The 11,362-nt window shown below is 45.4% G+C and overlaps 1 protein-coding gene across 1 annotated transcript; it reads left to right on the top strand.

Annotated features, from left to right (window-relative positions):
* Positions 1 to 627: 627 nt before the first annotated feature.
* Positions 628 to 7,450, top strand: ppp1r16a (protein phosphatase 1, regulatory subunit 16A). Its single transcript, XM_069705555.1, has 11 exons — positions 628 to 1,368; positions 2,051 to 2,121; positions 3,863 to 4,008; positions 4,370 to 4,473; positions 4,602 to 4,726; positions 5,041 to 5,166; positions 5,247 to 5,322; positions 5,527 to 5,656; positions 5,773 to 5,935; positions 6,057 to 6,580; positions 7,102 to 7,450. The coding sequence occupies exons 1-11, from the start codon at positions 1,122 to 1,124 to the stop codon at positions 7,103 to 7,105; spliced, it is 1,716 nt and encodes a 571-aa protein (XP_069561656.1). The 5' UTR covers positions 628 to 1,121; the 3' UTR covers positions 7,106 to 7,450.
* Positions 7,451 to 11,362: the final 3,912 nt, after the last annotated feature.

The raw sequence follows: 11,362 nt of genomic DNA on the forward strand, positions 1-11,362 counted from the left end.
AGCGTCCCACCGTCTCCGGTTTCCTCCGGGTAGAGGAGTGGGAGAGGAGGGAGTCGGGGGAAGGAGCTCAAGGGTTAAAGATAAAAGGATTAGGAGAGCAGCATTCTTACTTTATACTGTAACACAGCACTCACAGTTTCTCCCCCCGCTCCCTCTTTCCCCTCTTTCTCCCTCTTTCTCCCTCCCTCCCCACAGACAGACAGAGACGGCTGTGTCGCTGAGGAACAGGTCATTGACACCTTCACACCCGCCTGTCTTCTTCTGAAGATCGACCAAAAAGTGCGCCGGCAGCGACGAGATCTTCTCCGTTCACCGCCAATGGCTGTTTGGATTCCGTGACTGTCTGCACTCACTGGAGAACGCCTCGTCTCCATCCTGCACATTTCCCTTTTTTTTTATTGTCATTGAACGTCTTGTTTGTTCCTCTACCACGTGGATTTATGGTTCGCTACCACCTATGGATTCTCAAATATTTACCTGTCTGTTGGATCTAAATCTCGGACACATTCACCACCGATATGGATTAGAGGCTAAGACAGAGAATCAAACCAGGTAGAGTAGTTTGACTCTGTCTTTCGAGCTCTACTTTTTTTTTTCCCCCTTTCTGTCTCCCCCCTCACCAAGTGGATCTTTGGCCAAGTCAGCCACAGTTAATATGGATGGGAGGACTGACAGCTTGGATTGTTCTATTTTGGACACCTTTCTTCCGCCATTTTACGTCGGCACCATAAGGATTTTTCTATGAAAGATGGGAGAGAGAGAGACGTAGTAATAATTTGTGTTTGCTTACTTCTGAAATCATGGAGATATCAGTCACCTGATTGTACAAGATAGTTTCTTTTGCTTTCCTTATACTTTTGGACATTTTTGGCTGTTTCATTTTTTTTTTTTTTCTTCATGAAAAGCAATTTTTACAGATAAACAGCAGCATCTTTTCTGCGTTCTCCCACACGGCCGTAATGCAGGCCTGTTTGGCCTGACGGTAGAGTCTACGTTTAAGGGGCATAAGGGAGGGCACAAGTGAGAAATTTTGGAAGCTTGAAATTCTGAAAGGATTTAAGTGAAGCAACCGACAATTTAGTCGCAGAGCCATCGCATCAGGTGATAAGAGTCGTCGTGGCATGGCAGCAGATCACGGCGAGCTGCTGGCTGAGATGGCGACGGTCGGGCGTCTTAGTGCCACAGAGCGCCTCAAGCACGCCCAGAAGCGCCGCACTCAGCAGCTGAAGTCCTGGGCACAGATGGAAAAGGATACGGTGCGAGGGTCGAGGGCCAAAGCCGATAAGAAGAAGGCGCGCACCCCCAAAGTGACATTCCCCAACACCGTCACCCTGCTCGATGCCACCGCCCGCAACGACCTGGATGAGGGTAGGTGGAAACGCACGCGCGAGCTCGCCTCTTTTCCTTTTATTTAACGAACGGCTTCAACAACACCATTCACCAGAAAAAGAATAAGCCGGTCAACTATGATGCGTTTCTGAACAGTCACGACAGGACGACGAGTGATTTTTAGACCCTCCGGTAGACCGCTCAAAACCCAGGAAACGTAAAAGGAGTCCCACAAAAGTCCAGGTCTTGGACACTGGTGTGTCGTGTTGACTTTTTATTGGCTTGTCCTGAGACGTGAGCGCTGGCGGTACTGTGCACCGTAAAACCAATAAAGGAAGTGATATATGCATAATTTAAACCGAATACGTCACGGATTAATTGTAATGGGTCAGGCATTTTGTTTTCGAGGGCTTATCAGCGGCAGGTTCAAGGCTAATTATAGCAGCAAATCTTTTCATCGTTCGAGTTCATTGTTATTCTACACGCTCACGCACACACACACACACACACACACACACACTAACTCATTGTGTCTTATCCCTATTTTAGGCAGACAGGTTTGTGCCACGTGTTGTAACATTGATATGCAAAGGACTATGCCCAGGTGGTCACTCATGATAGTGTGTGTGTGTGTGTGTGTGTGTGTGTGTGTGTGTGTGTGTGTGTGTGTGTGTGTGTGTGTGTGTGTGTGCGTGCGTGTGTGCGCTTGTGCTTTTTCTAGTGAGGGTGCTGCTTAACAGCGGTGTCAGCCCAGATCTAGTCAACGAGGATGGACTGACGGCTCTACATCAGGTACACACTCACCTGTTTAAAGGTGTCACCAGTGCAGTGACAAATTCCCATCTGTCAAAGGAATCGGGTTTTTTTTTTTTTTTAATTGGCCTTGTTTGAGACTCATGTGTCACAATTATTACATAATTGCCCGACCGCAGTTACCTGAGCTGACTGCAATTATTTTGCATGATTGTTCGAATGGTTTCCATTCATATTTGTATAAACAGCTGCATGAAACTAACAGGAATGTCATATTTCCGTAATTGTTTCCGTTGAGGTTTGGCTGATGCTTTTTTAATGACGTCATCTTGCAGCATTTTCTTCTTCTCCTGCGATACATGAGCGGACGGTGAATGCCGCCACATTACATGGTTTATTTTGCTCATTGGTACCCGTTACTGTCGGAGCTTCTTTTTTTTTTTTCACATTTCAGTAATTGGCTTTGTAGAGTTCAGTTATTTATGTCATATCTCCTTTGTGCAATTTTTTATTTGCAAAAGCTTAGAAGACAAATAGAAATAGTTTTCATTTATATCTTCCCATGTCCAATGCTATGAATGATTTCTTATTAAACTATGATTAGGCTTATACTATAACAGTGGCATAAAATGAACAGAAATAAACGATACAATTTTCATTTTCAATTGTTTACACGACACCTAATTGTCAACTAAAATGTCCTGATCACGAGAGCTTTACTTGATCCGTAGTCAGTGAAATAACTGCGGTAGATGGAGGTCGGCGCAGTGCAAGTTCACAGAAGCAAGGCAACGTATAGCTGTGGATGGGGTTTGCAGAAAACACATTTCATCCACTTAAAATAACCGATATCAGCTCGCTATATTTAGAATATTTTCATTCTTTTTACCGCGGTGAAATGGTGAAAATCACAATGAAATTATTCATCGGTCATTCTGAAACGACGACGTCTGGAAATGCGATGGGTTCAGGCGGGGGAAGCAACTTTGATTAGGCTTTGATTAGGCTTATAACCTAAATTACCCCCCCCCCCCCCCCCGACCACATTCTCACGACACGTTCCACGTCTGCCAGCTGTACGTGCGACTCGCAGTTTATAGGACAGGCAGGATGACGCTCATTTTCACTTCCAGACTGGCCCTAAGGACGTATAGGCACAAGCTTTGACCTCACCACACACTACTCGCCTTTTATTTTGTCTGAACCGCTACTTATCTTGCGTTAGTTTACATAAAGACCGATTACTTCTCACTCTTTTAGTTGGCGGTTCGAAGAGTGAAGGCGACATTCCTTTTCTGCACGGCAACAGTCAGATTTAGAGGAAACCGTCTCCAAGATTTTGTGAGTCAAGACCTGGAAGAGGCACATCTGAAAGCGAGTCTTTACAATTTAAAAGGGAATTATTTTCTCACCTTTTCTGTTTGCGTTCTGCGGGGTTTATTTCTCCTTAGAAGGTGACACATTCATATGCTGCTCGACACGCTGAGAGGAGTGTCTGTTAGCACAGAGAAGCCTTTATAAAAGCAGTCGACGCTCCTCTTCCACTTGGAAAACTTTCTGTTTACACAGCCGAAGGCTGAGCCGTGCATGCATGTTTTTTTTGTGGGTTTTTTTTTCTTTTTTTTCTCTCAAGCCGGTGTGTTTGTTGCAATAAATAATGATTCATATATAAATCTATTTCTGTTTATGCTTGTTTACCAACAGCATTTGTTTTCTGTGGCTGTTTGGTGCTCCGTCTGTAAATTGTACCCACATGTATCTGCATCTGCTCACTCCACAGTGTTGCATTGATGATTTTGTGGAGATAGTGCAGTGCCTGCTCGATGCTGGTGCCTGTGTGAATGCCTGTGACAGTGAGCTGTGGACACCGCTGCACGCCGCTGCCACCTGTGGACACACGGGGCTAGTGCAGCTCCTGATCCAAGCGTGAGTGAAGCCCGCGAAAAACTTCAAAACGTTGTTCTTTTTCGTTATCGTTCTGTAGAAATTCTTCTCCCGTAGCCGAGGAATGACAAAGACTAGAACGTCATAAAACTGATTTGATTGCAAACCTTTGTCTCAACTGGGTCAGGATAAGTGTTACTTTGTCCTCGCAGTCAGGCGGGATGGGTATTACTTTCTCGACCGCAGCATAAACAATACTCGGGGCCTTGTTGGGAAGAGAAACGTAGTTTACATAATGCAAATACGGCTGCAATTTGACTGTGAAAACACTTTGCTTTGTACATCAGGGTGTGTCACTCTAATCCAGATGTGCGTGTGTGTGTGCGCGTGTGTGTGTTTTCAGTGGGGCTGACCTGCTTGCTGTCAATGCGGATGGCAACATGCCCTATGACCTCTGTGAGGACGAGGCCACCCTCGAGCTGCTGGAGATGGTTATGGCCGAACAGGGTCCGTAACCCAAATCAAATCAAAACTATTATTGACATATTAGGAATGGTTGTAGTTTCATAAATAGCATTTCTGTGGCAGTCTTTCTTCATCATCTGTGTACTGAGGGGTGTCTTGGGTTGTGACAGGGATAACTCAGGACCGTATAGATGAATGCAGAGGGGCAAAAGAGACGACCATGCTGGCGGACGTCAAGGCTCTGGTTCAGGACGGAGCAGATTTAAACGCACAGGACAGTAACGGGGTGACGCTGGTGAGACGGAGGGACGCATGCAGATGGGGACAATTTAAGCTGGCTTCACAGTGTGGTGTGATTGAGATGTTTCCGCTCAGAGAGTTTAACTCTGCACGTGATACCAGTGTGTTTTCAAAAATACAGAATATTTATTGAATAGCGCCAACCAATACTGTAACATTCAGCCAACAGTATAAGTGTATGGAGAAGGTTCAAATTGAGAAGTGGAAATTTACTTTTGTTTTATTTACTCTATTTGCCAAATTTTTTAAAAATACATTCTTTGGCTCACATGTCACTTTAATGTTTCTTCTGTGTTGGATTCTTCTCAGCTCCATATCGCATCTGCCAACGGCTACATGTCTGTGGCAGAGCTGTTACTAGAGAACACGGCTCAGTTGGAGGCGAAGGACTCCGATGGCTGGACGCCGCTACATGCTGCCTCCTGCTGGGGACAGGTTAGTACTGCAGTCACACCAAAGGAGCCCACCGCTTTTCTCAACTGTTCATTGATAGTGTTTGCGTTTTGTTTTCGTAGATCCAAGTGGTGGAACTGCTGGTGGCCCATGGAGCCAATCTGAACACAAAATCTATCCTGGAGGAGACACCTCTGGGTGAGACCAGAAAGTCTTTTTTCTTTTTTTTTTTTTTATCCCAACAACAATGAATGCACCTTTACTGATGTCATGTTTAATCCCTGCTTCGAGTGCAAAAGTTGGTTTTCGTAAAAAAAAAAAAAAAAGAAACCTGTTTTTTGGAAATGTCTCTCAATAATATCTTCGAGAGACATTTAAGTTGTGTACCCTTTGCCCCTTCAGACGTATGTATGGATGAGGAGGTCAGAGCCAAACTGATGGACTTAAAGAACAAACATGACGCCATCATGAAGAGCCAGGACAGGCAGAAGGGAACACTGCAAAGACGAGCTTCGAGTACTGGAAGCAGAGGGTGAGGGGGGGAGCTCAGGGAAACCGGGGGGGGGGGGGGCACACGCACAGAATGAACTGTTTAGTCTTGTACTGCTTCCCTCTCTCTCTCTCTTTCTTTCTCTTACGACCACACAGTAAGGTGGTGCGCCGCGTCAGCGTGAACGAACGCTCCAGCCTGTACCGGCGGGAGCACCACAAAGAGGCCATGGTGTGGCAGGAGCGCGGCCGACAGCCTGAGCCACAGGACGAAGACGAGGACCGGCAAACTGATAACGAGCTGCACCAACAGGCCGCCATGGTGATCGAGCTCAGTTTTTATTTTTTTTATTTTTTTCCATCTCGCTCTTTGTGTCACATTATCAAAGAGCGCGCACCGATCGAAGGGCACGTTTTGTTAAATGTTCCCGTTTGCGTTCCAGGTCGCCGGCGGCGCAGCGGCGACGTCACGTTTAGAGGACCTGGAGGCTGCGGACAGGAAAATCATGTCGAGCCTGGGGAATGGGGAGACCTCGGTTTCTCTGGCCTCCTCCGTGCCCGGAGAGCTGTGGAGTGGCGGCGGCCTCATGGAGCGCAGCGCCTCCTACCAGCTGGGCCCCGGAGCCGGGTACGCCGAGGGCGACGGGGCGGACAGTATGACCCGGGAGAAATCGCACCAGACCTTGGCTGACCTAAAACGACAGCGGGCGGCCGCTAAGCTCAACAAGTACCCGGCACCCACGCCACCCCTGCACCCTCCCTTGGAGGAGGAGCCCTCTGTTGCAGGAGTTGAGGGCACGACCACGCAGGCGCAGCCGGAGCTGCAACAGATGAACCCCGCCGCGGAGCAGGCCGTCTCCCCCAGCCAGGTGTACTTCACTCCCGCCAGCGGAGATCCTCCGCTGCTGAAACTTCGAGCCCCTGAGGAGGAGCAGTCCAACAATAAGGAGCCTTGCTGTGGACTCATGTAAATAGCCTCGCACACTCAGACAAACACGCTGCCTGCAGAGTACAGAGACTGGGCGTCGTCACACTCCAAAGTGGCAAAAACCCTTTCAAAACACGCGCGCTTTAAATGAATCGCAGAAGAATAGAAGTTTGGGCCACACGCCAACGATGGTTTGAGCTACACTTCAGTTCAAGTGAATTATAGGGCAATCTATGTGCTTAGTGCCCGCTTTGCCTACTTTTTTTTTTTTTCCTTTGATAAACTTCCACACATTTCACACTGTAGGTTCTAGCATCTTATTTAAGAGCCACAATCTGTTTGACTTCAGGACTTAGAGGAGAACTACCTCTACTACTACTATCGCGATCCAAGATGCGCTCCAGTCGCTCTTTTAATCGGTCATTAAAGCTGCAGTGTGTACGATCCGTCGGCAGAAGTGGAATATGATATTCGTAATTACGTTTTCATTGGTGTATAATGACCAGAGGCAAAGAATCATTGTGTTTTGATTACATTAGAATCTTTTCATATCTACACAGGTAGCGGGGTCCTCTTCCACAGAGCACGCCATGTTAAACTGCCATGTTTCTGCAGTAGCCCGGGAATGGACAAAACAAGCACTGGCTCGACAGAGAAGAGAGAGGGGGCAGCAAGATTTGAAGGCACATTAGATTTTCTCGCGCGCTTGGAAGAAGAGTGCGAAGAGAGCGGCGTCCATTCGGTGGCGATCTGCAACCTAACCACTAAACCACTCACACAGACAACAGTTCACATCTGGCCACGAGCATCCGTCCTGCGCGGTCAGGTCATAAGCGGTCAGCGATAAGCCCGGGTGTGCGGAGCCAGAACCTCCCAAATAGACGGCTTGAAATTCCAGGTGTGAAATTCCTCGTTTAGAGCCGTGACCCCGGGACGCGTGACGCCAGGGGTCAGCAGGCTCTTTATAATCAGCTGAAAGTTGAGTTATCCACATGAAGCAGAATCAAATAGAATTGCAGCTCATATATTTAAGAATGAAGTTCTGTTTTGTTTACTGAATGACTTCTATGAAAGGTACGTGATCCACATTTGCATATATTTACTTTATAAGCGAGATGGTTTTTTTTTTTTCTGATTGAAAGCTTGATGGTCCTGAAAGTTTCAGTATATACTACAGCTATTCTGAATGGACGTTATACAAAGACGGACTCTTTCCTCGCTTGAGTTTTATTTTTATTTTTTTTCTTTGACTGGGAATGTAGTGAATCAGTTTCTTTTGTTACTTACCAATGCACAAAAAAGAAAAGAAAAAAAAAAAGAAGCTTACATTTCAATATTGTAATGGTGCAATTTGTAAATGAAATGTTTTCTTTAACACGAGACGATCAATATTTAAATCAGCGGAAAATGTATTCAGCCCGTCATTATCACTACCAGATTCTATTTTTCAGTCGTCAGTATTTCTATTTTTCTACCCTCAGTACAAAATCACGTTATTTATTCTATCTGATGCTGAGAGACATTACTTCTACCATTTTTAAAGATAAATATGTAAAGAAAAACTATCGTGAGGGCAAAATATGTTTGTGTCCAAAGAATTATCGAAGAGATTATATTTAGTTTTTGTTGTCAAACCAAGTAAACCCGTGACATGATTGTTTATCAAAGGTCGGCGCCTTCATCAGGTCGCTTATTTTAAATAGGTTAGCAATGCTCGCACGAAGGTCCCGCGTGCGCATTTGCTGAGCGGCGGGACGAAACGATCTCCCCGACGTGGACTTCAACTTGATGTACTGTCAGTGCACTCCGATTTCTGTATGGCATTTCAGTTTTGCAAGTGATTTTTACTGATCCCTGTTTAGAAAAAAAACTAAACATAAAAACATTATGTTTTCACAATGGATCTTTGTATTTTTTCATGCAAGTGCTCTTGTTTAACGTGCCTGGATATTATGACCGTTTATGTCTGTAAGTTATTCAGATCAGATGAAGGGTGTTCGTCATGAATCGCTGCATTGCAGCTTGCATTTTTAAGGTCGACTAAAAAAAAAATTAAAAAAACAACAACTTACAGACTGGTGTAGATTTAGACTATTTTTTTGGTAGCCAGGTCAGAGTCAGGTGGTCTCATGGTTAAAGGCAGAGACCGACCTTTAACCCTGGACTAACTGTTCTACCCCGCGTTCCAATATCCACACTACCATACTATTTAGGATGCCAAAAAAAGATTCAGTATGTCCCAATACTTAGTATGTTAAAAAAAAAAAAAAAAAAAAAAGTAGGATGCCAAAAGTACCAGGATGTCCTATTACGTCCGGTCGTATTCGGCAGCATGCGGGCCAGCATGCTGCTCCAGCCGTTCTGACCCACAATCCTTTGCGCGGCGGAGGATACGTGACATCGAGCGAGCCACCGAGACAGCCGGCGGCGCTGATGCTCCGCCCGCAAAAGGAAAAAAGGAGGAGAAGCAGCATTATTAAATGAAGCCTGCTCGTTCCAAATCGCATCCTTTTTTTTTTTTCTTTTTACTACAAAACTGTGACGCATCTGACAAAAGTGGGTCAAAGTTCAAGAGGCATTTTTTTCTGATGAACTAGTGTGTCCCGGTTGTACACGTACGACATGCAACAGTACATACTGTTACATGGTTAGTTCAGGGTAGCTGTAGTTCATACTAAAAGTCAAAAGAAATAGTATGCGATTCGGAACGGAGGGGTAGTCTTGTCATGAGGTGGTCGATGTGTGGTAAAAATTTAGTAGTCCACACACACACACACACACACACACACACACACACACACACACACACACACCCAAGCCTTTTCTCTTCCTCTTACATCAGACACTTGCTCACTTTCAGCACACCTCAAATGTCACAGTCTGTTCTTATCCATGTGCCACTTGATCCACATACTAAACCTTCCGGCACACGTTAGTTATAGAACATGTCCAGCAACAAGTTGCACAGCCTGTACGATCTACCCTCGTGCCCGCTCGTCACTCGTGTTGTATGTGGGGTCGGCAACACCCGTGTGTGTGTGTGTGTGTGTGTGTGTGTGTGTGTGTGTGTGTGTGTGTGTGTGTGTGTGTGTGTGTGGGCCGTTTTCAAAAATGGAACCTGCTAATGCTCGGACATGTTTTGAAACTGTGCCAGGCTACCATGGGTGGATCCTGGGACTCTCTCCAATCGTCATACTATATTAATTGTAGAGCTGCTCTTAAACACGGTCTGTTATGCGAGGTTGACCTCTCATTTGAATTTAGGGAAACGGGTTAGCCTGTGTCATGTGATGCTGCCAAAATGTGAACTGCATGACACGAACGTCACCAAGACATCACATGCTTGGTTGTGAACCACTTTAGTTTGGGATATCAAATGTCTTTCCCCAGACCTCTCCAAGACAGGAAGGGGGGGGGGTCCTGCCCCTCCCACCCCCTTCCGCGCACACACACACACACACACACACACACACACACACACACACACACACACACACACACACACACACACACACACACACACACACTTCTGTGGCTCTCTTTCTCCAGCCACAGCAAAAGACATGCAAAGTATGGACTTTTTCATATAAGCACCAACCTTTGTTGACTGGTGCTCAGACCAGCTGGTTTCTCTGCATTCTTACTTGGATATGCGACTACCGTATTCAACGGGAACTTAACTTCTGCTGCGAACCATTTACATTTAACAGGCTGAGAAATGCGGAGATAATCTGCGATGTACTGCTGATGTGTGAATGCACCATACTTTCATGCCACAACAGTTCCACCGTCTTGTTTGGAAGTTTGTTTCCTCTTACCTCGATTTAAACCCAGTCTTAACTTGTAAACCCAGTCTTAACTTGTAAACCCAGTCTAAACTTGTAAACCCAGTCTAAACTTGTCTCGATCCTAACCGGGCGTCTCTACGAACCCCGACTTCAACTAGAATGTGCCGACATGCTTGTAATGGGTGTGATCTACGCTTAAGGTTGTTTTGTGTTTTTTTTGGACAACTTGATTACATTTACAGTTCAGCAAAATGAAAAGAAAATATACTTGAACCACGTATTCATAATACAGGATATACAATAGATTAAAGGATCCCTGACAAACGTGCTGTCCCAAGATTCCTTGCAAGACCTTCAGCACAACTGCCTACAGAACTCAAAACGTTGCTTACACATTAATGCATCAATAAAACCCCAAGAACATAGATTATTTCGTAATTAAATATTCTGAAACATGGCGAGATTAAACTGTCCCTAAGGTCCTGGGGGGGAAAAGGTTTCTTTTGGGTCTTGATGAAATAATACTTCGCCGATAATACTTTTAAAACTTCCTCTAATCCACATATTTACAGGAACAAGAGACTATTTCGACTAAAGACATTTAAAAGGAAAAGCACAGCTTTAAATCATGAAATTAATGATGCTGGAAATCTATTTACGTTCTCAAGTTTTAGGATGCTGGTATTGTGCACGCTGACTCGCTCAGAGTGTCATCGCCATTTTGAACGAAGCCACCTGTGCTTCTCTCACCGTGACAAGTCGATATTTCTGCTGCTGAAGAGTCCTAACGGATGAAATGACAACATTCACAGGACCCTTCTTTAATGTTAAGGGTGTGACGCGTAGACCCACAAATAACCGACACCCAAGTTTGGAATTCCCCTCAGCACCGTGGAGCATTTTAGCATCTTTCAGTTAACATTTCTCATTTTCACAACCTGTAGCTGGATGTTTCATACTCTCGTCACTCGCAACAACCTTGTTTCCAACCGCAAATAAGACGAACTGCATTTTCAAATGGCAGACGGACAAA

Source organism: Brachyistius frenatus, unplaced genomic scaffold (assembly GCF_029030835.1).
Source record: "Brachyistius frenatus isolate BFR_SWC_R1_liver_20210118 unplaced genomic scaffold, ASM2903083v1 Contig_57, whole genome shotgun sequence".
NCBI classification, from domain to species: domain Eukaryota; kingdom Metazoa; phylum Chordata; class Actinopteri; family Embiotocidae; genus Brachyistius; species Brachyistius frenatus.

Excerpts from the sequence above, each read along its gene's own strand:
- ppp1r16a (XM_069705555.1), top strand. The coding sequence starts at position 1,122 with ATGGCAGCAGATCACGGCGAGCTGCTGGCTGAGATGGCGACGGTCGGG. Across the intron at positions 4,009-4,369 it reads GTGCAGCTCCTGATCCAAGC|TGGGGCTGACCTGCTTGCTG; the intron begins GTGAGTGAAGCC and ends GTGTGTTTTCAG. Across the intron at positions 4,474-4,601 it reads GATGGTTATGGCCGAACAGG|GGATAACTCAGGACCGTATA; the intron begins GTCCGTAACCCA and ends GGGTTGTGACAG.